The sequence below is a fragment of the Syzygium oleosum genome, unplaced genomic scaffold, assembly GCF_021117445.2.
Source record: "Syzygium oleosum isolate NSW1041296 unplaced genomic scaffold, Sole_v2.1 Sole_v2.23, whole genome shotgun sequence".
In the NCBI taxonomy this organism is placed as follows: domain Eukaryota; kingdom Viridiplantae; phylum Streptophyta; class Magnoliopsida; order Myrtales; family Myrtaceae; genus Syzygium; species Syzygium oleosum.
The window spans coordinates 1,210,240-1,235,462 of NW_026607507.1; the positions used below are offsets into that span (position 1 = coordinate 1,210,240).

At 40.9% G+C, this 25,223-nt stretch overlaps 3 protein-coding genes across 6 annotated transcripts; 2 read left to right on the forward strand and 1 right to left on the reverse strand.

The window, feature by feature from the left end:
• The first annotated feature begins 313 nt into the window (after positions 1 to 313).
• Positions 314 to 11,195, forward strand: LOC115674855 (uncharacterized). Of its 3 annotated transcripts, none has more exons than XM_056321548.1 (9): positions 314 to 580; positions 959 to 1,065; positions 3,017 to 3,264; positions 6,187 to 6,342; positions 6,431 to 6,587; positions 8,039 to 8,178; positions 8,254 to 8,289; positions 9,597 to 9,713; positions 9,875 to 11,195. In XM_056321548.1, the coding sequence occupies exons 2-9, from the start codon at positions 987 to 989 to the stop codon at positions 10,757 to 10,759; spliced, it is 1,818 nt and encodes a 605-aa protein (XP_056177523.1). In that variant the 5' UTR covers positions 314 to 580; positions 959 to 986; the 3' UTR covers positions 10,760 to 11,195. The 3 variants fall into 3 exon arrangements, with proteins under 3 accessions (XP_056177523.1, XP_056177522.1, XP_030453232.1); XM_056321547.1 differs by having other exon boundaries at positions 314 to 556; XM_030597372.2 differs by lacking the exon at positions 9,597 to 9,713 and having other exon boundaries at positions 315 to 556.
• A 1,774-nt stretch (positions 11,196 to 12,969) lies between these two features.
• LOC115674857 (uncharacterized) lies at positions 12,970 to 18,023 on the forward strand. 2 transcript variants are annotated; one of them, XM_030597374.2, is made up of 10 exons: positions 12,970 to 13,201; positions 13,626 to 13,788; positions 13,900 to 14,002; positions 14,906 to 15,015; positions 15,504 to 15,572; positions 16,504 to 16,619; positions 16,723 to 16,777; positions 17,316 to 17,436; positions 17,605 to 17,747; positions 17,878 to 18,023. In XM_030597374.2, the coding sequence occupies exons 2-10, from the start codon at positions 13,651 to 13,653 to the stop codon at positions 17,977 to 17,979; spliced, it is 957 nt and encodes a 318-aa protein (XP_030453234.1). In that variant the 5' UTR covers positions 12,970 to 13,201; positions 13,626 to 13,650; the 3' UTR covers positions 17,980 to 18,023. The 2 variants fall into 2 exon arrangements, with proteins under 2 accessions (XP_030453234.1, XP_056177420.1); XM_056321445.1 differs by having other exon boundaries at positions 13,188 to 13,320.
• Positions 18,024 to 18,386: 363 nt separating this feature from the next.
• LOC115674856 (protein DETOXIFICATION 20-like) lies at positions 18,387 to 21,510 on the reverse strand. Its single transcript, XM_030597373.2, has 8 exons — positions 21,180 to 21,510; positions 20,246 to 20,787; positions 19,808 to 19,894; positions 19,659 to 19,715; positions 19,335 to 19,573; positions 19,126 to 19,244; positions 18,863 to 18,949; positions 18,387 to 18,694 (listed from the first exon to the last, which is right to left on the reverse strand). The coding sequence occupies exons 1-8, from the start codon at positions 21,411 to 21,413 to the stop codon at positions 18,602 to 18,604; spliced, it is 1,458 nt and encodes a 485-aa protein (XP_030453233.2). The 5' UTR covers positions 21,414 to 21,510; the 3' UTR covers positions 18,387 to 18,601.
• Between the last annotated feature and the right edge of the window lie 3,713 nt (positions 21,511 to 25,223).

Sequence of the window (25,223 nt, forward strand, 5' to 3'; positions counted from 1 at the left end):
GGGAAGAGGAGGTAAGAAGGGAGAGGTGGGCGTTCGATTATTGGGGGACGTTTGGTTTTAAATATGGGTCACGACTCTCACGTCCTGTGCGAGGAGGCGCGATAAAAAGTTTGAAAGTAAGTCGAGAGGTAAGGTAGGATAGACCAAACAAAGGAAAAAAATTCTTCATGGCCTTAAAGCCCAACATAGGCCCATTTATCTCAACAGCGAGGCCCCCAATTGCCTCCTCCCCTCGCGGAGGATCATCGCGTCTCTCCGTTTCGTCGTCCTCGTTTCGCACCCCCACGCACACAAGCAGCGACCCCCGCGCGGAAGCAGAAGAATAGCACCGCGCCAGTCGGGCGAGCTCTCAAAAAGAAAACAGTGAAAAAACAAGAAGAAGAAGAAGAAGAAAATTCAGGGACGACGAGAAGAAGGGCCAAAACAAAAGCCATGTCGAAGCGGAGCGGGAGCGGAAGCGCTCCGTCGCCTCGCGAGCGGAGTCCATGACGCGAGCCCGGAGGCACGCGACTGATCTCGACGGCGGAATCGCTTGAAGCAGCCGGACGGACAATCGGTGAGCTCGGCGATTCGCTGCCGGGTTTTTTTTTTTCTTTCTAAAATTTTCTTTTCGCGGTCGTGTTTCGTGCGGATTGATTCGCGGGGACCGGAATTGCTTGTCCGGGAGAGCTCGAAATTTTTTCCTTTTCCCGAATTGCGAGGCGGGTCGCTCTGTCCTAGGGTTTTTTTTTGATTCGGAGGATGGCTGTCTCTGGGTGGGATCGTGTTAGGAAATCTTTCGATTTCTTCCGCGCGGATGCTTGCTTTTGCCCTGCTTTTGTTTCGCCTGGATTGGGGATTCTGTCGTTGCATGTCAGCTCCGCTATCATGGGGTTTGAAATTGATTCGGGCCCGCCTTTGTTTTTTTTTGTTTTTTTTTTGAAATTTCGTGTCTTCCTAAGCGTGAGTAGCCGTGCAGGATATCGACGGAATAATCAGAGAGCAGAATGAGCAGCGACGATTTTGATGCGCAGGCCTTGGCCGAGAAGCTGTCTAAGCTCAACAACTCGCAACAGAGCATCGAATGTAACTAATAAAATTCCTGTTCTCCATGCACTTTCAGATTATGTCCCTCGTTAGCTGTAGACGCGATGGGAGAGTAGCACTGTGATGAAAATGCCGCCTGATTCTCAATGTGCTGTTATCAGTGTATGTTGCTTGTTGGTAGTTTTAGCCGAGTGTGAGCTATGGTATTCTCCCTTTCTGTTGAAGGATGTGGGTGTGATGGTACAGGGTAGTTGCGGAGATAATGTTATATCATCCTTGCATTCCCTTTTGTTGTAAAACGGGGCAGAGATATTCAGTATCAGTTTTCTTATGGACATCCTACTTATCTGGAAGGGTATACTGTATGGTATGAGCATGGTTTCAACTATCACATCACATGTACCTGTATGGTACGTTGGTCAAGCTAGAGAAGAATTTATTGTTATGGATTAACTTTTGAAATAAGTCTCGATAAATGGGATGATCTGGCCATGGTTAGATTTACCACTCATAACATTGATTAGTACAATTAACTCATTGCGAATACAGGACAAGCAAGTTTCCCGAGGGAGTATTGGTATTTAGTTCTTGCAAACAGTTACAGTATGCTGGTTAGAAAATTTTGAAGGGGCCAGAGGAAATAAATATTTGCCGTGTTTGTTATAATATAAGTTTAAGGGCATCATCAACATTAGACATCCTTGAAGTCACAATATAATAGGATGGGGCATTGGACAGCGACTTTCATTTGCAGTCTAATTTTCTATGGCTTCTGTATATTAGTTTAGGATCATCATTGGAGAAGAAGTCTGAATTTTTAGAGATATAATTATTAGTATCTCTTATACAACACCAGATGAAATAACATTTTTTTTAAAGGAGAAGAGCTTTTTTATATTTATTTTTATATAGGTTCTTACTGGCTGCCATTCCATTTAACTTAGAAGGAACTCGGTGAAGTCATCGTCAGTTTTTCTGCATTTACTTTGGAGATGGTCCTAGGGAGGAGAATGGCTTAGAGAACCGACTCTGTGAAGGATTCATCATCTAAATGATCGAAAAAAATGTAATTTATATGGAAGATGTAAGAGTCTCCACTCTTTGAGATGTGGATGTCTATAGTGTGTAAAAGATGATAGAATTTATAGAAGCTTTTGCAGAGGTCAAGCTAATCTTTTCCTTAGACTGTTCTTTTTTTTTTTTTTTTTTAATCTCAATGGGGCCGAGGAAGTGTAGTGGCCTGTGGAACCTCTGATCAATATGATATTACTAGCACTCTAATACTGTTCAAAGTCGTCATCATATTATTCGCTCCTAGCTATGGCAAATGAACTAGTGATGGCTTGGCATTGGCAATGGGCTACTTATAGATTTAGAAAAGCATTTCTTACTTTCTGCATCCACCTTTATGTTTTGGATCAAGATATGAGAAGATATATAACAGATTGATGGTAAATAAGAAAGCTACTCTGGAGACTGATTCTCTTTGTTGGTTGTTTATTAAGTATGTTGTTTGTATGTGTGGAACACACTTCAGGTGCAAGTGTCATAAACTCTATTGTGTAGGTGATCACTGTCCTGGTTTTGCCCTTCATTAGATGAGGAATGTTTAGTTCCCCTTGGAGCCTTTAACACAATCTTTTCAGCCAGAAAAGAAGTAATTTGTGATAGTTAACTTACGTGCACGACTAATAGCAAGTCAGCTAGCCATTCAGGTAGGGCCCCTATTATACAGTTAGGCTCATGGCTTCTTTTAGCTCAAGCAACCAAATGCAGCAGAAGTGACAGCGTAGGTACTAGGGACGTTATTGCACACCCAGTGTATGGATGCTACTTCTGATTGAGTTTACGTTATGGTCCCAGTTTTTACGAAGTGCTGACCGTTCCTTCATTCTTTTACTTATGTGCTCTCACTATTTTTAGGTCTTACTCTTTGATTTACTGGTATCTCGCTTCTTGTTTCTTATGCATTCCTTTTTCATTGTATCAGCCTTGTCCCAGTGGTGTGTTTCTCACAGGAAGAAGGCCAAACAAATTGTTGAAACATGGGATAAATTATTTAATTCTTCTCAGAAGGAGAAGTGTGTTTCTTTACTTTATCTAGCCAATGACATTCTGCAAAATAGTAGGAGAAAGGGTAGTGAATTTGTGAATGAGTTTTGGAAAGTTCTACCTGCAGCGCTTAAGCATGTCTATGGAAATGGAGATGAACATGGAAAGAAAGTGGTGACCAGACTGGTGAGCCTTTTTAAAAGACACATGTTGGTGTCTCACATTTCTTATTTTCCATCAGATAGTATTTGAGTGATGGTATATCATATGTGCAGGCATAAGTGTAGGTGATCACTTGGTCGGCTAATGTTTGAGAGCTTTTCTGATTATGTTATTTAGCAGGAGTATTTTTAATTCTGTCTGAACAATTTTGCTTTAGTTTCATAAGTTTCTATTTTATCCTACATTTGTTCAGCTAACTAATATACGGAGAGTGAGAGTTTTCCTTTTGTCTAGGCTTTGTATATAAGTGGTCTTCCTTCACCTATTAATTAGAGTTTCTAGGTTGGACTTTTCAACACACGACATAGATTCATCTCAGAATAAGGGAAGAATGACCCTTTTGGGTTTTCTAGACTCTTGATAGTTGCATGTACGAGGACAAACATTGATGTATATCATGAAGAACTGGCAGTAACAACTCAAATGATGGATTCAACATCTAAGGTTAAGAATTTTAAAGGGTCAAGCATTGGGTTATTTTTATGAGGTTAATTTTGACATTGTGAATTGTCAAATTTGGATAGAATGTACTGGAATTAACCATGTAGTCCAACATGGAGCCTGTCTGTTTTTAAGTTGCAAAGCCAGTAGACGCATATTTCTTAGTCAATTGCAAAAAGTGTGCTGGTTGTTATATTCCATGTTGTCGGGGATCATTCTTATCTGCTGCATCTCATTTCTTTCTTCAGGTTCCACTGAAACATGCATTATGCAACAGATTAAATGAAGCTATTTATAATTTTATGAAGCTCAGTGCCAGTTGGGCTCAGTCATATCGGTTCATAGTCTCTTATCCGCCATATATATGTGTATACTGGTGGAGTTGGACTGTTGAAACATTTGAATGCATGTTGAGTTGATATTTATCTCAGGCATACTTTCTGAATATCTTGATTATTGTAACTCTAAGCTTTTGCATTAATTGGAGCACATTTACTAGTCATTATGTCTGTAAGCCCATTCTGGTGGCGATATGGAATGGCATGGTTGTCTCCGGTGAACATTGCTGTGGCAGATGCTGTTGCTTGGCGAATGTTGACTCTAGTAGATGTGTTGGTGGGAGAATGTCTGCATGGATGAGTTGATTGAACCTCAATTCTGAAGCTTCTGATCATGACAGGGCTTTTGTGCCAAGGTTTTGAATGAGCTGATGCTAAAACCTGATATATGGAGATTACTTCGATGTTCTCCATCTTAATGTCAAAGAGACTTGAGTGAACTTTTTTTTCTATTTCAGGAGTTTTCTCCTTTTGGTATTCCATAAATTTGGGTTAGAACTAAACACTTTGGGAGATTATACAATTATATATGACTGTACTTCCTTTATTTTACTTGGAAGAAGGTGTCTCTCTTGTCAATTGTACACCACTTGTTACTGAGGCTGTTAGACTGATGCAGAATTAAATGCTAAGATTTGGTTAGAGAATGTTGTATGTGCTTCTGGAATAATTGGAGAAAAAATTTACAAGAAGATTGTCTTGACTTCTTATGCGACTCCACTTGCTCTTGCTCTTTTCTTGTATTAACCACAATTTGGAATTGTTGTTCAACTCTTTTGGTGAAAATGTCCTCTACACAGCTATTGTAAGAGTGATACTGCTCAATGGAGGAGTTTTATTTGTTATTTGGGGCCTGAAATTGGTAAAATGCTGACACTAATCGAATGTTTGAAACATCGTCAACATGCCCGTTTTGCCCTTTATATTCTAATCACATCGGCCATGATGTGGTCTATCCCCTTGGTTGGGTTGGGGAGAATAGGTTTTTGGTTGCTTGAAAAAACCCTTTGGGTAGATGATTGAACCCACTACTTCTGAAGATCAAGAGTTATTTACTTAGTTAAAAAGGATAGGTTGTGAACCAGTCCTCCTGGTTTCTTAGGCTTTGTGTCCCTCTTCTCTTCTTCAGGCTGAACAGCCATTATCCTTCCAACCTTGCCTACCTCTCTTGAATTGAATTTCATTCTTCAAAATGCCCCTTTCTTCTTTGAAGGTAGTCAAGGCTCCTGAGACAAAAGCTTGTTTGCCAAGTCCGAATTGCCACCTTCTTGTATGACAGCTCTTTTTGATGCTAGCAATCGCCTTTGACCCTTTTCCGCTTTTTTCATTTTCTAATTATTCTACTTGAACAAGAGACTTTACCTTTACTTAGAGAGGGGCTTGTATTATGATAGTCTAAGAATAATTTTGTTGGATTGGTTAGACCAATAAAATAAAGTATTTAGGCTCCATCTACTTATATAGATAATGTGCTAGTCCAGATGTGTATAGGTAGGTAGTAAGTACGTGATGTGTAGATTTGCTTTCTTGTGAATGATTTCATCAGGGGTTGCAAGTTTCATCTCCTTGGTGCTTTTCAATAAATCTTGTTTACTTATCCAAATAAAGAGATTTTTTAGTGCAATTTGAGATAATTGAGATGTTTTCTTTTTCAAAGACACAAATGTTGAGAAGGTGCAATTTGGTAAACATTCCCATTTTTACCTCTATGAAGGTTTTTATTGGGCATTTTTATGGTGCTTAAACACTGATCTTCAAACTGAGGGGTTATTTACTTCTACTATTTTGCGAATGAATATCCACATCTATGATAGAGGTATAAGTTTCTAATGGGATTCCCAAGTTCTCACATGTTTATGCTCAGGTTCTCTGTAATTTCATTGTTAGGTTTGTTCTGAAGGTGCTAAGCTCCGTAAATATATATCTTTTAATCACCAATTTTATCTGGCTTACTTCACTTTTTTTGCTTCCTTTTTACCTGTTGGAGCACTGCTTATTTAAAATGCTGTTGATTCTTTTTAAGAATGTCTTTGCCTTTTCTTCCTTTATGGCTTTACTTTTACTTTTAATCCAAATTGATGGTTCAATTGGTTTCGAACGTGGTAAGGTTGATATATGGGATGAAAGGAAAGTTTTTGGTTCGCGTGGGCATGGCCTTAAAGATGAGATGCTAGGAAAAGATCCTCCTCCCGTGTCTGTGAGCAATGGAAAGAGTTCGAATCCCATTAAAATTGTGAAGAGGGATGCTAGCTCAGTAAGAGTGGTGAGTATGGAGTGATCCTTTTAGCATTCATTTGCAGCATACTTTTGGCCCATTGTTCTTGACTATGTTCTTGGGCTTTTAATTTCAGAAATTAGCTGTTGGAGGTCTGCCAGAAAAAATCCTAACTGCCTATCAATCAGTATTCGATGAACATTCTACTGAAGAGGCTGCTTTAGACAAATACAGTGCTGCAGCAACCCAGGTGGAAAAAATTGAGGAAGATGCTGAAAGTAACTTGACTCAAGGTGAGATCCTTGCCATTTATCTTTTAGTATTTTAATAGCAACAGCATCATCTTTTTGTGTCTTGTTGACTATCTTTAGATTGACAGCAGATTAATCTGACCATGACTAAGGGACATCTGCATTGTTTTTCTCGTATTATAGCCTTTCGGTTAGGAAATGCAATTTTGTGAAAGTTGCTTGTATTAAATGGGGAAGGGGAGGCTTAAGAAAGCATAGTAAAGAAGTGACACGTGATCTTGACATGACCCATCTTATGAGGATATCATTCTAGATTGAACAATTATGGGGAAGGAAGTATTCATGTTACTAGAAATGGTGATGGATATGTAGAGCAATCCAGTCCGAGCATCGAACTTGGGCATCCTTTCTGTCTGTCTGTCTGTCTGTCTGTCTGTCCGTCTGTCTGTCTCTCTGTATCTCTGTATCTCTGTCTCTCTGTCTCTCTGTTTCTTTCTCTCTCTATGGGTATGTGTATCTCTCAATCTATATCTCTATCGTTCTCTCTTTATGCTAGGGTCGTTGGGACCCTTGCTGGAGGCTGGGCAGTGGCCAGTGCAGCGCTACCCCTCTCCCTCTGCTCTGTGTGTGTCCCATGTGTCTGACTATCTATCTAGGTTTATTTTTTTCTTTTTGGGTTTATAAATCATCTTTATGCTCTGTTTGGGAAAGGAGAGAGTGAAGGGAATTGAAAATTGGACTGGACAATGACAAAAATGTTCAAATTTTTGTGAGAGGAGAGAGAGGGAAATTTAAAATTTTGTCTCTAAATTGTCATTTCTATACCTTTCTCTAGTTCTCCAAACATAGTTTTAGTGTATCATATGTTTGATTATATCAGATGGTGGGAAATCCTGGTATCTGATCGTGTAAACCAGCTTTTACACTTACAGTCTTTTTGTGTGAATAAAAAATTGGAGAATCTGGATACCTCATTCTTAGGCCTGTGGCAGGATATTAAATGAATAGGTACGAATTTTGAGACCAATTGACATATGCGTTGGCAGACAGCTTACTGGCATTTAGAAGATTGGGTTTTGTCCTTTTGAAGCTAAGTGATGGGTTTGATAGCCTCAGGTTGCCTAGCAACGCCAATATGCAAAGGTTCAGGTGGAAGTGATATTGTTTCTCTTAAGGAATGTAGACATCAATAGCTAGCACAATTTAGTGTAAGGCGGCTTGTGGTGGTAATGGATCTGTGGAGTACATGGTGAAATTGTCAGGGGTAATAATAGCTTTGTTTTTTGGGCTAATGCCAGGTGTCATCTGGCTTAATTGGCCCCATTTCCCCAAAATCCAAGATAGGAGCAATGATAACTGCTTTTGGTGGGGTAGGATAAGTCGTCTACCGGAGTGTGTTTCTAGATGTGCTTCTTAAATGGAGGAATCAGACTCTGCTGTGCATTGTCCTCATGGAAAAATAAAGAACTGTAATCCTATCTTTTGTTGATCAGGAAGCCAGCAAGGTTCTGCATTGGTAGAACATCTACAAGATCAAGAAAATATTATTAAGCAGTGCATAAGTCAACTTGAAAATTCTGAAGCAACAAGAGCTACCTTGATTTCCCAGCTTAGAGAGGCGCTTCATGAGCAAGTACATTTTACTACTCTACTTCTATTGTTGAAACTATGTGCCATTTTTGACTGTGTGCTGATCTGCACTTTCCAGGAGTCAAAGTTGGGACATGTGCGTGCTCAAATGCAAGTAAGTATTGCCTCATTCTGCATCTTATGTGTGCCTGTGCTAGCTAATGCTGATGATCTTGTTGTTATAGTGTCCTTACTCTTTGATACATCATCTTGTAGTCCGTCAGAAAAGGAGAGTTTGTTGCTTTTGGCTTTATGACTTTAATAGATATATTCAAGTTTTGGTCAATAGATTTGTTGTAGTATTGTTGTCTTTGACAAGTAAAACAGCTGTATCTTTGCCCTCTTAGTTGATAAGATCACGTGGGTAGTTTCTCTCTGTTTTCCAGTTGCCTTGACATGGATGGACTAAGTTCAGTAATCTTTTTTGTTGCATAAATATGTAAAGGCTTGATGATTGCTTTGTGTGGCATGGGGTTGATCTTATGGACATCAACCTATCTGTCTTTCCGAGTGACTCTTCATCTTGTAAAACTATTGGATGTGTTCTTGGCTTATACACTTATTGTCTTCTCTTTCTTGAAAGGGTGGGGTTTAGCTGCAGGGTGCCTGGCCAGATGTCATGCATTTGTGAAATCTTTAATCACCAAGATTTACTTTTAGAACAAAAAATTGAATGGATTAGAGACCTAGGTGGCTTTTGTGAAATTTTTCCTCCTACCTTCTCTCTCTATATTCTCTATCTGACAATAGGCCCCACCCTCCTCTAAAATGATAAATCCCAGTCCAGATCTGATCCCTCTCTCACCCTTTTCCCATCTTTTTCTTCTTTCAGGTCTCCCTTTCTTCTCCTTTTCTTCGTCTTATTCTCTCTCATGTCTCATTTGGCTGCTGAACAAGAGAATGAGACAGATCTAGTGAGAGGTGGTGGCTATATCAGAGCGGTGGCGGCTGGGGTTTGGTGGTGGGGTTGAGCTATATCAGAGAGAGAGAGAGAGAGAGAGAGAGAGAGAGAGAGAGAGAGAGAGAGGAGTTGGCCCTTACTGTCTTGTGGACTTGTGAGGGGTGGTGAAGAGAGAGAACATGATGTGAGAGAGGTGAGAGAAAGAAAACTGAATGAAGGTAAAAAAGGCCCAAACAGGTTCCAATCACGTAACTGTGATAATATAAGAAATGACAACCCAATAGCTGGCCGGGCAATACCGTTAGTGCTGGTACCCTGCTGTAGCTAAACCTCACCCTTCTCGAAAGTTCACATTATCAATTTTTGAGTTTTTTGAGAATTATATTGAATTGTTTTATTCTTTTCTGTGTACGATGACGGGGAATGGGCATCTTGTCGCAGCAATCATTTCTCGGCTAGAAATAAATTTGGACCGACTTTAGCAATTGATTCATGGTTATGATGTATGTGCATTTGAGCGGGGTGAATCTGGATGCTGCGAATGTTGGCAGTCATGCCCCACTACACTCTGCCATGCGCAGCCAGACAGTGCCATCTGCGTTTTGCTTTCTGCATTTGGTCTTTCGGCTCTCTGTCATGTAGCCTGTTTCTCATTTTAGATTCACCATAAGTTTACATTACCTCATGTCATGTTATTAATTTTTCTTTCCATGTGTTTTATTTTGTTCATTGATCATTGACCACATACTATTTCAGTAGTTATCTTACATTGATAGTTGACAAGGCTATGCATATGCAGGATGCTCGAGTTCGGGTCGAACATGCAAGTAATTTGCGGAAAAGGCTGATAGCACCCTCTGTTCGTTCACCCCATGGCCCTGTTAACTCATTCTTAGAAAGGCCGAGGATGGAGCAAAGCCTGCCTTCAATTCAACTGACGAGCAACGCGACTCCGCCTCCTCACTCCCAACCTGCGATGCCTTTTACCTCCCTCAAAACTTCCGATGAAGAAAGCAAGAAAGCTGCAGTCGCTGCAATTGCTGCTAAGCTTTCCTCCTCTACATCTTCTGCCCAAATGCTTACCTCGGTACTTTCATCCCTCGTTGCAGAAGAGGCTGCCTCAAAGAATGGTGGCTTGAAGTCCACCTCATTTTCCTCGGCTTTGCCCATCTTTTCGCATGAGAAAAGGCCCAAACTTGAGAAAATGCCTGTTTCCAATTCTGGCAACTCCGATTTGGGAAACTTGTCCTACTTTAGCCCTCTACAGCAGCAATCGGGGAGCAACATGCCACTCGCAACATCAGTGGGCATGCAACCTGCGTCACAATCCAATCAAATGCAAGCGCCATTTGCTTCACCACCTCCCCCGCCGCCACTGCCTTCCAGTCTATCTTCTGCAAACCTATCTGGGAGTCAATATGTCCAATCTGCTGGGATGAATATGATGGCGGGCCTGATTCCTTATGGATATGGAGCGAGTCTACCACCACCGCCTCCCCTACCACCACCACATATCGGTCTGCAGCCCTTGGCAAGGCCTGCCCTGCAGCCACCTCAGCAGCCACACGTGGAGCAACCGCAGCAGCATCAGCAACCTGCCTCTGGGGGATATTATCAGCCACCAGGCCTTGGCTTCTTCGGACAAAGCCATCAACCAGCAACACCGCCAGTACCGAGGCAGTGAATTCTACTTATTTGAGACCAGGGGCTTCCTTTTAAGAGCAAATATTCACGGCAATTCAGTGGCAAAGCCGTTCTTTGGATGAGCGTACTTGAAACTTTCTATATGTCTTGAGGTCGCGATGTTTACAGTGTCGTCTTGTAAATTAGTAGAGGATTAGCAACTGTTGTAATGGGATTAATCGCAACACCCTCCCTCCCTCCCTCTCCAGGACGTCACAACAAAAGTCAGGAAGAAGTCGCAGCTCCAGTGAGAGGAGGAAAGGAGGGGGAGGGGTGGCGGGGGGTTTCGGGGAGGACAGGTGGTTTCCGGGAGGCGCTTGGCCAAAGGAATGTTCAGATATCTGTACTTTAGTTTTAGATGATGAAGTAGCTGGACTGTACTTTTATTCGCTGCTTCAACGATTAGCACTGAATCATGCCAATAAGTTATACTCTCACCGGACCGTCTGCGAAGATGGGTCGATTCTCGGATTAGCTGTTTGACAGGTTCGAATTGGTAATTGCACGTGTGGAGCATGAAGTTATCTTCTTTGGGTCGTCTAACCATTTTGGTTAGAGAACGAGAGCTGTTGTTGGATCATCTCGGGGGGCTTGAAGGGATGTGCCTTTCAAGGTTCAATACTTCATGTGAAGTGGTCGTTGGATGTTCTCAAAGTCCTGATTATAAGCTTATGAAAACTGCAAGTGTGCGAATGCATCCGAGCGACAGTGGATGTTCACGCGGTGTACAATGAAATGAAGAGTTTCGCTTTTACCTCAAGAATGTTTTTATTTTGTGGAAAATGAATGATTTGGAGAATATCTTCCTAAAAATGATTGCATGAATCGATTATCAAAATGAATGAATGAAAAATAATTGTCTTTCAAGACGTAAATTGTTGTAGATAATTAATGTAATTTTCATTTACTAATTATTTTAAGCGATACAAGTTATCATTTTTATTTTCGCGAAACAAACGGAGCATCAGTGTTAATTTCAATTCTATATTGTGGTTAGTAAGATCCGTGATTAGTAGCATCTCTAAATGTACTTTATATGTTAATGTGAAAGCAAACAAAGGTTTAACATGGTCCCTATGTCATGTTAAGATGAGCGAGCAAATCTTGCGATGGTAATTGTGTTGAGATGACAAGAGAAGTGAATATCAGCCGGGAAAGAGAGATAAGGAAGAGAGATAGATCACCGCAATTGATGGTTGCAGGGACTAATGTGCTTCGATTCATTCAAAAGCATCGGGTTAACTAAAATTTGACTCTCTGATTATAATTTTCCAAGCACTCATTTGGTAATTTTGCCAATGCACGACGATTAGTTAAGCTTTCTCGGACGCCTTACAAACATAATATATATATGCGAGGTGTAGGATGAGAAAAGCAAATTGCAAAAAGGGTTAATACCACGGAAAATCCCAAATTGATACATTTGTGACAAATTTACCATCCGTTAGTTCCGGTTAAATTTAATGATTAATTCCACGAAAAACCTTAAACTGGTATACATGTGACAAATTTATCCAAAATTAATTTTTTGACCATAAAAAATCCCAAATTGTGTATAGTTTCCGTTCAATTTTATTGTTAAATTGTTTTGTTAAATGACATGCATGTATCATTTTTGGGTTTTACCCTCCGTTTATCGCAGATATATTGGTTGTGATTTTTTTTTGTATTAATCCAATTTAACAGAAACTAACGAAGGGTAAATTTGTCACAAATATACCGGTTTAGGGTTTTTGGCGGTCAAAAAATTAGTTTGGGGTAAATTCGTCAGAGGAGTATCAATTTGAGTTTTTTGATGGTAATAAAATTAATTTATTGTAAATTCGTCACATGTGTACCGGTTTAAGGTTTTTTGCGGTATTAAGTCTAAATTTAATTAATACCACAAAAAATCACAAATTGATATACCTGTGACAAATGGAGGGTAAAATCCAAAAATTGTACATATGTCAACTGACTTGTGTCATTTAACAAAGCAATTTGACGAAAACTAACGGATGGTAAATTTGTCATAAGTGTATCAGCCTGAAATTTTTTATGATAAAAAATTAATTTGAAATAAATTTATTATAGATATATCAATTTACAATTCTTCGTGCTGTGAATCCATGCAAAAATATAGGATGGAAGTTAAAAAAGAGTATTTCTCAAAAAGACAACGAGTTCTCAAGCAATCGAGAGTCAGCCAAAGGAGGCAAATTTTGGGGGGCTTCTTTGCCAGGTCGGATTTACTTTCAGAGAAGGAGAGAAGAAGAAGACGCGAAGAGGACGAGGATCGAAATTCAGCTGTTTCCCCCTCCCCTTCCTCTTGCTTCGCCATCAAGGAAGGAAAGAAGGGGGGAAACAGAAGCGCGAGAGAGCGAGACGACGGCGACGGCGACGGCGACGGCGACGGCGATCCGTGGACTCTGCAACAGCGTCCGTCGTCAATCTCAGCTTTCAGGTCCCCTCTTCTTCGGCTTCTCCTTCCTCTTCGTTGTCCCATGGATCGCATGCTGTTGTATTGCCGTGATTGATCATGGCTGGAAAAGCCGTGTTCCCGAGACGCCGTCCGATCTGCGGGTTCTCGTTCCTTTTCTTTGCCTGGACTTTCTTCTGATTGCCTTTTTGTTTGCGCATTCGGATTTGACTGCCCGATCGTGCGTTACGGCGCGTTTCGAGAGCTTTTTACGGTGAGACGGCACTGTTATTGCTGTTTGGATTGCGAGGAATGGACCGTGGGGGCGGTCTAGTAGTCGAGGCGAATGCTTGGGGTTCTTAGGATTTGCAACTACCGTCTATTGCTGTAGAAATCTTTTTGCTGAATTGGAGTTGTGTGTCGATGCTCGTTGCTGTCCGGCTTGGTGTAAGGATTGATTGAAATGCAGGCTGTATTGGTAATTGGCTCGATTGATGTCGAGAACCTTGAGGAGAAGGCTCCATCACGGAGATGTAGGTGGGAGAAGGGATGAGCATCTGGAGAGTTCGGGGTTGGACGGCTTAGACGAGCCTTTGTTGGGGAACTATGAACACGATGATAAGCGTTCTGAGGTGAGGTTGTCTTTTCTCGTGCTGCGTTCTGATGACTCGTTTCGACGTGCATGCATGTGTGTCTCATTGTATTCGAGTGTTATCCCTTTGGTGGCTGATCTTATGATGCAGGGACAAGTACTGGAAGATCTCTGGGATGACGAGAGAACAAAGGAGCGCCTCCATTGGACGACGTTATTTAGCCAGTTGATTGCACAGTGGATGCAATGGCTTGGTATGCAGAACTCTCCTTCCAGTTCCAACAAGACAGATCCTTTACATACTGCCTTTTCTGTTTGCTCTGTTTATAATTACGTGTGATGGATCCTTAATTGTTGTCTTTTCGGGAAGAACTTGGACCAATTCCTTTTGTTTGCTTTTCTCCCACGGAATTTGTTTTCGCATGTACTTCCAACTGTCATTGTAAAGATGTTTTTTCCTTCTAATGACTTAAGTAAGTTTGGCTCTCTTACTTGTGGAGAAATCCTAAAGTTTCACCAGCTCTACCGTTTGATGTAGAAAATGTGCAGGTGAAATAATGCTTATATCTGATGTTTGTTATTTGTGGACTGCTAGATATCTAATCTTTATTGCGCTTGTTGTTCTGTTCGGCTATGGTGCGAAGGGAAAGAGACTTTTTCATGAGTTGCCTCTTCACCGCTAGAAGTTTCTAATTGCTTGGATTTATAGCATGCTTTTTTTTTGGTCAGATGAGTTATAGCATACTTGCTTACGTGGATTTGGCGTGCAAACATGTTCTCCAGTTTTTGCTAGCGGTACCTGCTGGTACTGAAAGCAGATTTGGACCCTTAAGCGCCCTGTAAAGATCTTCGAAAAGCCTTAAGATACCGAGTCATAGCTTGAAATTGCAAGTGAGCCATCAGTGGGATCAATTGTAAGCATTCTGTTGTATGGTCTGGGTTTGTTGCGCCTAGGGCTTGGACTTCTAGAGTTTTCTCAATTTACGTGTGCTACTTGAGCACAATCATTTGCTGTGGTACTTGATGAATATTTGATGTGAAGTTGCGAGAAGTCACTTCTTAAGCTCAGTGGGTGATATTTCTACAGTATGTATAATGTAGCATTTCTCGAAGTACTCTTATTATCTTCTTGACCAACATCATTTTGCTTGTTGTAGCTAACATAGTCCTTGGATCTGGATCGCTGATTGGACGATTTCTTCCTCTTTCTTCTATCACTCAGAATGGACAAAGCAAGAACATGCAACCAACTCTTAGTCCATTGCAGGTATATACAGAATATTCAGAGACTTTCTGAACATAGTAATCGAATTGTTTCTTGATACAATGCTCAGTGAAGAATAATGTGATTCAAATGCATTATTACTTCATATATGTGCATTTCACAGTATTGTAATTTGCAGGGAAACGATTGGACAACTTCATTCTTATTGGATATATACATTGAAGTTTGACTGATATGACGCTTCATTAAACTAGTGAGGAGTCATTTTTTGAGAAAAAGAAGAGAACATGTTAATATCATGCTATAGTTACCTTAATTGACATTGAAATTCACGGAAGATTAGATGTTGTATAGAAATTAAATGCATGGTTTCTTCGAGTTTTGTTTATACTATGGGGGAACCAATTGTTGGCCTCTTAAATTGGTTTCTTAAAAAATGCTATTATGGTAGATCATGCTCTTTTGCCTGTCTACTTGATAGAAAAGTTATTTCTTTTCTAAATTGATCTACCATTTGGATTTGTTTGTAGGAAGAAAGACTTAGAAATCTCCAGCAGAGATTGGGAGTCCCATTTGATGGTTCTCGACTGGAGCATCAAGTAAGTGCATCTTTGTACTAATTAAGCATATTCTTCTAAGATCTTAGATTAGCAAGTGAATGTGAAAATAGAGCTAGAAACTGTTACTTTGGTTAAGTTTATTCGTCATCCAGTAAGGAAAGGTTTTCCCGTGTATAATAGTTATATAGTAGGTTGAGGATAGGAACAAGTTTGTTATCGGGTTGTGTAGCTTCAAGGAGAGAACGTGTGATGGCTGTTCTACTCATCCCCCTAAATCATATAAGCAAATCTGCCAAAAGTCATCCTGGAGGACCCACGCTACCGTCTTCCCTTTAAAGAAATATAGACCAACATATCAGCACACAAAGCATATCTCTCTGTCTTGCCACAAACATCAGAAAACATCTTCCTGAGAGCAAACACATCAGCAATAGATGTTCTCACTGTGTATTCCTTCTCAAAACATCATCTAGATAGGCCCCTTTGGAGGTGATGATAGATTTGGCTTAAGTATGATCTGAACCTTAACTTCTGCAATTTCTGGCATACAATTTTTTAATCATGTTAAGAAATATTTTTTTTTAATCATGTTAAGCATATCTAAAAGCAAACAGGAATGCAATGAGTGGAAATTTGTAATCAATTATCGAACCTGTGTTTATAAAAAATACTGCAACGTACTCAATGGCCAAACCATATGTCTATTCGCATTCTAAAAAATCAGCATGTCCTCCCCCCGTTAGTAGCATATTGAATAATGCAAGAAAAGAGGAAAACGGGACAATCATAAACAAACTGATCCATCAGGTTAAAGCAAGCGGTCTCTCCTAAAACCCGCACACAGTTATCATAAGTGAGATAATCAGGCAGATTTTATCCTCATGAAAGGACATTGAAGAGCTCCAATAATTCTGGAATGCAGAGATTGTGTGTCAGATATTCCTAATGTTTCTGTACTTGTATCTTGCAGGATGCTCTTAGGCAGCTCTGGAAGTTGGCTTATCCTGAGAGAGAACTCCCTTCGCTAAAATCAGAATTGTGGAAGGATATGGGTTGGCAAGGTACTGATCCTTCGACGGATTTCAGGTATGAATAAGTTTTACATCGAAAGTGGTCTGGGATTGAAATTTATTCCGTTATTTGACTGAATTCCTCCTTTTTCATCATGGAAACCTTTTAATACTTCTAGGGGTGGAGGATATATATCACTGGAGAATCTCATCTTTTTCGCGAAGAAGTATCCGGTTAGTTTTTTATTCCCCTCCACTTTATTTCTCCCCCCAACAACAATATTCATATTTGCATCTTTGTTGGTATCCAATCTCAATTACACTTTACTTTTCTCTTGCAAGCAAAATTGAGACACATAATTTTCTGTAGTGATTATCTCTTCTGTTTCGTGAAAAAAGAATCAAAGCAGTATCTTGGCATCTTGAGTAAAATGTGATGGTCTGTGATTATGTTGTCACCTCTAAGACAAGGGAGAAGACTTAGAGAGTTGGTTGAGGGACGCCTCTGCTTGCTAATCTTTTTTGTTATACTTCATATATCCTCCATTCCTGCTGTTGTACTTGGAGGACGTTTTTCTTTGTGTACCTTTTCTGCAGCTGTAATTTATTCTCTTGGCAGTTTGCTTCAATAATTTTTTATATTTAAGTAGTTGTGTATGACTATGCATCTGATACGTAAGATGATTGCCATGCATAATTCGATTGTATCTTGTTGTGAACTTCAAACACGGAATAGGAATTAGTTTCCCTAACCTTATCATCCTTACCGCAGGAATCATTTCAGAGATTGTTGCACAAACAAGACGGTACTAGGGCTGAGTGGGAATACCCATTTGCTGTCGCTGGCATCAACTTATCCTTTATGTTGGCTCAGATGTTGGATCTTCAGTCAGGTAATGATAATTACTGAAGAGGTGCTTGGGGCTCCTTGATTTTCATAGGGTAAAGTGGCACGATTGTTTTGTTGCATCTGACCTTCTTAGATGATGAGTCATGTTATATTTTACAACTCTGATTTTTTGCTATTGTAAAGAGGATTGACAGTTTCATTGCACCTGCAGGAAAGCCATCCTCTTTGGCTGGCATCAGGTTCTTAGAACTGCTTCAAGAAGATGAAATGGCTTTTGATAATCTTTATTGCATAGCCTTTCAAATGATGGATGCCCAATGGCTAGCAAAGCGTGCGTCATACATGGAATTTAATGTAAGTTACCAAAGATAAGTTCCTTATGTTTATTTACCTAGTTACTATTATGAGATACTGTTGAACCTTTCTACTGTCTACTATCGAAACATCTTCAAACACTTATCTTTTATCTATATTTTCTTGTCAGGATGTCTTGAAATCAACAAGAACGCAGCTGGAGCGTGAGCTCTCTCTTGAAGATGTTTCTAGCATTAGGGACTTACCTGCATACAATCTGCTAAAGTTGTAACTGGTAACTCTGAGATATATATAGTATTGAATTATCCCATCTCATGTTCGGTGTCTTCTTCACGTACCGTGCCTGGATAACTTATCGATTTCTTCTATTAGTGAAGTTGAGTGCACGACACAATTTGCGTGTTTGCTGTACAATACCGAGAAAATCCAAAACTTAACATTGTCTGTCAAAATAAGTTATCCGGGAATTTGTTCTCACATTGGACTGCCACTGCTGCTACCTGCTCTTGATGACCCGCTCTGTCGATGCTAGAGAGATGTTGCCTCTAGTGGTGATAATTTGTAAACCTTTTTATAGGACGCAGCAAACATTCATTTGCTGTTGAATTAATTATATCTTCCTCACATTATTATTATGATCCGCAACGCTTGCTGTCTTTTGAGTTGGTGCAAAAATGGTTACAGCAAGAACTACTAGATGAAGGTTGCTGAAGTATGAACGTTTTTCCATCTTCAACTTAAAATATTTTGTCTAGTCACTGATAAATGGGGTGTGAAAGATCTATTAATCGAGTGGTGTTGGATCGTCCGTAATAAGAAAAAGAAAAAAGAACGGAGACAACTTGCTCTCATCCAAGAACCAAAACTGGGATGAAACCGTATGCTGATTTCGCTCATCCGTTTAGCTGTTCAGTAGCAGAGCTCTCACCAATGTCTTCTGATCTTTTAAAGAGCCACTTATTGAGCCGTTCTGACGCTTTGTTCACCTATAAATCAAAGCAATCATGTAATTGGCCTATAAAAATCTTTCATCACGAAATGGAGACAAAAACACAAGAATCTCGAGTCCTTGCCGATATTTCCTGCTAAAATAACTGCTGCAGCAAATGTAATGTGAAGGCATGAATCTGATATGGTCCAAAATTTGCATTTACCTGCTCGTCCCAGTTTGTTCTGTAAGTAATAATACCGAGCACCGCTGTCTGAGTCGCAACTCCTGTTATCATCCCTATCCACATACCCTGTGGTCATCAAACAAAGGAGTTTTAGCAGAGTCTGAAACCGAGTCATAGCTATCTTGGCCAGGTATTCTCCAATTAGTGAAGTGTCGCCTCATCAAACCAAAATTGCAACACGAAATGACGGCTACCTATCGAGTATCTAGCCAAAAACAAAAGCAGGGTTCAGGCCTTCTTACCTGAACTTCTAACTTGGCAACATACGCGAGCACAACTCCAAGGGGAACTCCGATCACGTAATAGGAAACTATGTTAACATAGGCAACCGTACTTTGTCTCCCGGAACCTACCGCCACGCCTGCAAGGGACGAACGGATGGGTCAGCAAGAAAGAGTCTGTAACTAAGTTTACCATTCGCATGACAAGTAGTGGAACGACCCCCGTGTACCTGAGAGCACTGGCTGAACACTGTTAAATAAAATAGAGAAGGCAAGGAGAACTGAGAGGCTTGAAACAGCTTCCGCAACGTCTTCCTCACTTGTGAATATGTAGGCGATCTGTCGACCGAAAACTAGGCACAAGATCCAAAAGACAACTCCAATGCTAATTGAGGTGCCCAAGATGACTTTAATGGCAAACACCGCTGCTTTCGCATTTCCTCTCCCCAATTCATTGGAAACCCTCACACTGTAGGAATTGAAAGGATCGAATCACATAGTGTCAAGCAAGCACGGAACAACTCAAAGTTGCTGAGGTTCATCATAAGCCATACCTAGCTCCCGTTAGGAAACCGAGGCACATCATGAGCTCCCAAGCCGAGATGTTGAGGCTGAAAAAGGAAAACTAAATTCGGTTCATCACTTTCATGGCCACTTACCTCAAAGTAGAAGACATAAGATGCCTTATTCGATGCCATCATACCAAATCGAGAAGGCAGATATTGCAACAGCGGCATTTGTCATGTATCCTGCCAAGAGGACTAAGACAGCATTGTACCAAAATTCCAAGCTATTTCGATCAAGGACAAAGAAAATGGTCAGAGTAAATGACATGAATAACCATTGAATATATCCAATCATGTCCGCCAGTTCTTCATCAAAGAAATAGAGTCGTGCCGTGGTATTTCAGTTGTTATGAACTGACACCAGAGCACAATCCTTAGCATTCTGATTAAGGAAATTCTAGCCTTACTGCATTGTTAATGGCATGAAGAAATTTTTCTTCTCAATCCACTCATCCAACTCCGATAAACGGATTTAAACTATATAATATCTCGCTTGTGATATTTTGCATATGTGAGTTTACTCACCCGGAATTTCTCAGGGGCATAAATGAAATTCGATGAAAAGAAAATCTTACCACAACATAATGCCAGAGGATACCGAAAGCTTCACGACAGGCCATAAATCGGTGAATGCAGCCCAGGTGAACCCCTTCCAAGTACTTTCGCACCAGCCTCCAAACACATACACAAACTCACCAATCACCCCTAACCAATTTGATATTATCATCGCACTCATTGCTCCTAGGATTCCCCAATCAAGTATGTACACGAAGAGCCAAGACAACAAGACATGAATTGCAAATGAGATGGCGGAGAGCCATCCTATGACGCTGTTCTTAAGCTGGCTCTGCAAGAACATTTGGATGGTAAAGTTGAAAACAAAGTAGTAGAGGATCGGGATGAACCACAGGGCAATGTACCCAGCAGCTTCGGCTATTTCATCTTCTACACCGAGAAGCTTGAAAATAGATGAGGTATAGACGAAGACCGGGACCAAGATGGTCGCAGTGACCAGATTGATGATCCAAGATCTTTGTAAGTAAATGCCTAACATGTGGTATTGCTTTGCACCAAATGCTTGCCCACATAATGTTTCGGTTGCACTTGACATGCCCAACTGCAGGATCAAAACGTTCATTTGCAAAGTTCAGTCAAATTTTCCCGATAATGCCTAGTCAAATTTGGTGGATTCACACAACCTATACACCCTAATATTCAATATTCAATTCAAGCCCCTCTCTCGATTGCCCATATTCCATAATTTGCAGGAAGTCCAGCAAAAATAACGCGCAAATTTGATAGTTTCTTGGAAACATGATCGATACCGATCCATATTGATCAAACTATTCACTCATTATCAGAATTTCCCAACAGGTGCTGCCGGATCACATGTGAAATGGTCAGTGTGGAATTAGCAACACAATATATTGTGGAGCCAGTTAACTAAAACAGTCCTAAAAATTATATGGGTGAGACATTAGCTTGAAAAGGGGGGAGACTAATCCTTACAATTATTCCGTTGGCAAATCTCATGCCCATGATTTGTATGAGCGCATAAGCAGCTAGCTCTGTATTACTAATGTGTCCGACGAACGCTTGCGTCACTACAAAGATTCCAAAGGTAGTCACTCTGGCCAACATTGCAGGGAAGGTAACTCTCCATATTTTCTTTGACTCCACCCACACCATCCCTGTCAGGCTACTTTTGTATTTTGCTTCCGTGCCAAGAAGCCTTTCCTCCATCCTGCCTGAAGAACGCGAAGCGTGAAATTCTCTGGGAACGTTTTGCGGATAAACAGAGAGACACAGTTCATAGAATGACCCAAAAGAAAGATCTCTTTAATCGTAGTAATCTTTGTACGGTCTGAACGTACTGCAACCATTGGTGACTGGCCGAGAAAGTAGATCCACACAAAATCATAAAAATATTTTTTTAGGGCAAAAGGACATCAGAAGTGCCATAAGTTGTGTACGGATATCACTTTGGTGCCATAAGGATCACTCTGGTGTCAACTTTTTTGAAAAATGATCACTTTAGTGTCAATGCTGACATGGCTCGCCGGAAATCCTACGTGGCGCTGACATGGCTCGCCGGAGAGGTCCATGGCTAGCCGGAGAGGTCCAGTCAGCATTAAAAACCAAAAACGACACCGTTTAGTCCGCTGACGTGTACTTTTTTAGAAAAATAAAATTTATATTATATTTATTTATATTTAAAAAAAAATGGTCTGATTTGTACACGTGAAAATTATGTGGCTTTTTTTTTTTCGAATTTTTTAATCTTTTTTTTTCCTAACTTTCATATTAATATTTCAGTCAAGTATAGTGATGGGAATTTGGTAGACCGCGTCGGCGTAATGTTAGCATGCTCTTCGAACTCATTGTCATGGGGAATAAAGATAAAAAAAAAAAATCGAAGAAAAGAGGAAGATAGAACTAGCGAAAGGGATGGAGATAGAGTCGGTGGCTAAACGGCAGAAATGCCACCGACTAGCTGGGCCGACCGGACATGCGTTGGCGAGGGGCCATTGACCTCGCTACTCCGGCTCCGAGGATCGCGACTCTTGCCACAAATCTAGTAAGGTCAAATTTGTAGCTGGAGCACAAAACCGAAGCGACGAATGCCCTCACCCTCCAAATTGAGGGCCGCAACCCTCGCCGACCCAGCCAGCGCTCACCAGCAAGTGGCGAGGTCGATGAGGGCCATGGCCTCGCTTGGCTTGCTCGCGGGTGGGCAAGCCATCTCGATCTCTCTCTGCCTCTCTCCGGAGTGTTTGTCGGTGGACATGGCAATGATGTCCGTGCCAAATTTGCCTGGGGCCAGCGAAGGACGCCAGGCCCTTGTTAATGCAAGGCAAGCAAGGCACCGCCGCCACCGCTGCAACAACTTTCCTTCCCTCTTTTACTCTCTATTCTCCTTATTCCATATTCTTCTTTTAGGATTTCCATGTTTCGAAATTTTGAAAAATATTTGTCTTATTTTTGCATTTGTTAAGGGTTTTCAATTGCGCACGCGAGACGAGAGCACTTAACAACGGTTTCAGGATTACATAGCATTCGGGTTCACTATTTAACAAAAGGACCGACTCGAACAGAAGAAAATGTTCGTGTAGTTCCAGGATCCAAGCGGCCGAACAATACTCAGAGGTCAGATTGAACAAATCGAAAAGTTTAGAGAATCATTTGTTCCTAAAGTAAAACTTTCACCAATTTATCAATAGCTTACTTGGATTGACTTTTACCATTTACTATTTGCCTAATCAAAATTTTGCTCTACACGTACACACCTTGATTTGTTCAAAATCCGAAACATCCGAAAGTTTAACGAAACGCAACTGTTGACACGTACATTCCCATAAGATTTTTTCACGACCGTTTTGATATTTCGTAATATTTTTCATTCCAGCAAAAAAAAAAATTTCACAGAAAAAAATATATATATTTTTTTACTTTTACTTTTAGCTCCAACAGAGAGTCCCTTGACCATTAAATTTGACCATTTAATCACCCTTGTGTTACCAGATACACTCAATAATCAGTGTGATTAAATAGATATAATTAGTTCACGCGATTCTTAACGCAAACCGCTTGGATACACTTCGACCAAAAACAAAAAAAAAAGAAAGGAAAAAATTCCATACACAAATTTAGATAGCCATAATCAGAATAATAAAACTAGGGGGAAGGGGGTGGGGGGTGAGAATGAGATTGCGCAGCGTTTGTCATTTTGCCTGTCGCGAATTTATTGAATCCAACCCCCCAAATTTCTTTCAGGACAAAGACAAGACCGGAACTAGGAGTTCGTGATTTGGATGGGCCTCGGACTCACAGTGTCGTTTTCACCCCTCTGAACAAAAAGACAGCACCGGCGGTGGATTAATGCTCTGACAATATCTCGCAAGGCGTGGATCGGTTCTCGTCAATTATGGCCAGCTTTTCCCCTCGCATCGCATTCAATATGAAAGTTGAAGTCTCGCCAACCATTTTATGGAGGCGCGTCATTTATCTTTTATTAAACTTGGAGGCAGATTCGCCGTTACAGACCGACTCTTAGGGTTCGTTTGGCTTGCCGAATCAGACAGTTTCGCATTTTTACATCGAACCGTGTTTTATAACTAAGCAGCAAAGTCACCGAGGAGCGGTTCGCCCTCTGCGGCGGAGCGAGCCGTCGCACCGCCACGGACCGTATCCGTTCCTCGGCGATTTTTCTCCTTCCTTTTTCCTTTTAGTAGCCCCAGCATTACTTACTCTGCCCAAAAAAAAACAGAACAAACCGATCTCTTGATTTTGGCCGAAATTTTTTTCAAAAGGGGTAAATCTTTCAGCCTGGCTCGAGAAGCCCAAAAACACACCCACTTAAAACTATACCATCAATCTGAGTCGGACCAAAATCTGACTCGTGTATTATTAACAAACGAAAAGGTCAAAAGAATTGACAAGTGTATGCAATTCTCCCCCTCCGTACAGCTCGACGGCGGGTCCCACCGGCTCGATGGGGGCCGCCCCTTGTGGGTGGGTTGGGGTGGTGCATTATCACGACCTTTGTCAGCGTCGGTTGGGGCCCCACCAACCAAAACTTCTTTAATATACGAACGGCTGTACGTAAAATTCGCGTACAATGTTTTATATTATCTCTTTTAAATTTTCGAAAGAGGGTAAAACAATTGTTTTTTGACCTCTTTAAAAGTCGAAACATTCCAAACCTATCGATTCATTTGGGGTTTTGGGGGGGGGGGGGTGGGGGTGTTTGAAATGTGGAGCTTTTCGAAGGAATGATTAGTATAACGTTACATAAATTTAATCCCCATTCGATGCTTAATTTTTTGACTACTAAAAATCCTAAACGGCTCGTGCCTATGAGCGGTTCGGTTCAAAAAAAATTATGATACCATTTTACCCCTCCATTCCTTTCCCAGACTCCCACGTCTTCTCCCGCCTCCCTTTCCTCCCACCCCTCCCCCCCTCCGTCCCCCCTCCCTTGCTGGTCTCCCACCCTTCTTTAGGTGTATGACCCACTACTGAACTTGCCGGTGGTCCACGTGTCTTGTCCTCTTTTGATAGTGTTGTGTACCGCACATTGGTTTGTTGTTCGCCTCGTCTGGCCTCGCCTCCGTTTGTCTGTCATGTCGGATATCTTGGTTTTGATTTTTCCGTGGTATTAATCAAAAAATTTATCATAAATGTACTAGTTCGAGATTTTTGATGGATTAATTTAGGATAAATTTATCATAAGTATACCGGTTTGAATTTTTTGTGGTCAAAATTACGATAAATTTTTTTGAAATTTTTTGTGGTAAAAAAATTAGTTTTTGATAAATTTATTACAGGTATACCGGTTAAGGATTTTTCGTGATTAAAAAAATTAATTTGAGGGTAAAATTTATTACAGACGTACTAGTTTAGAGTTTTTTTTTTTTTGCGGTATTAACCGGAAAAAAACAATGCCATCTTAAACTGCTCCGATTGGCGATGGATCCCGCCACCGCCGCCACGGCCAATCGGCTGCCGCGGGGGAGGGCCGCCCCATCGCATCGCGGCGCGTGGGTTTTGCCG

Bases quoted from the DNA above. Each gene is read 5' to 3' on its own strand.
- LOC115674856 (XM_030597373.2), bottom strand. From the start codon at position 21,413: ATGGAGGAAAGGCTTCTTGGCACGGAAGCAAAATACAAAAGTAGCCTG. The intron at 20,788-21,179 runs GTAAGGATTAGT...TTGATCCTGCAG, and splicing joins GATTTGCCAACGGAATAATT to TTGGGCATGTCAAGTGCAAC. The intron at 19,716-19,807 runs GTATGATGGCAT...TTCCTTTTTCAG, and splicing joins ATATCTGCCTTCTCGATTTG to CCTCAACATCTCGGCTTGGG.
- LOC115674855 (XM_056321548.1), top strand. From the start codon at position 987: ATGAGCAGCGACGATTTTGATGCGCAGGCCTTGGCCGAGAAGCTGTCT. The intron at 3,265-6,186 runs GTGAGCCTTTTT...GAACGTGGTAAG, and splicing joins AGAAAGTGGTGACCAGACTG to GTTGATATATGGGATGAAAG. The intron at 9,714-9,874 runs GTAGCCTGTTTC...ATGCATATGCAG, and splicing joins GTCTTTCGGCTCTCTGTCAT to GATGCTCGAGTTCGGGTCGA.
- LOC115674857 (XM_030597374.2), top strand. From the start codon at position 13,651: ATGTCGAGAACCTTGAGGAGAAGGCTCCATCACGGAGATGTAGGTGGG. The intron at 16,620-16,722 runs GTATGAATAAGT...TAATACTTCTAG, and splicing joins GATCCTTCGACGGATTTCAG to GGGTGGAGGATATATATCAC. The intron at 17,437-17,604 runs GTAATGATAATT...TTGCACCTGCAG, and splicing joins GATGTTGGATCTTCAGTCAG to GAAAGCCATCCTCTTTGGCT.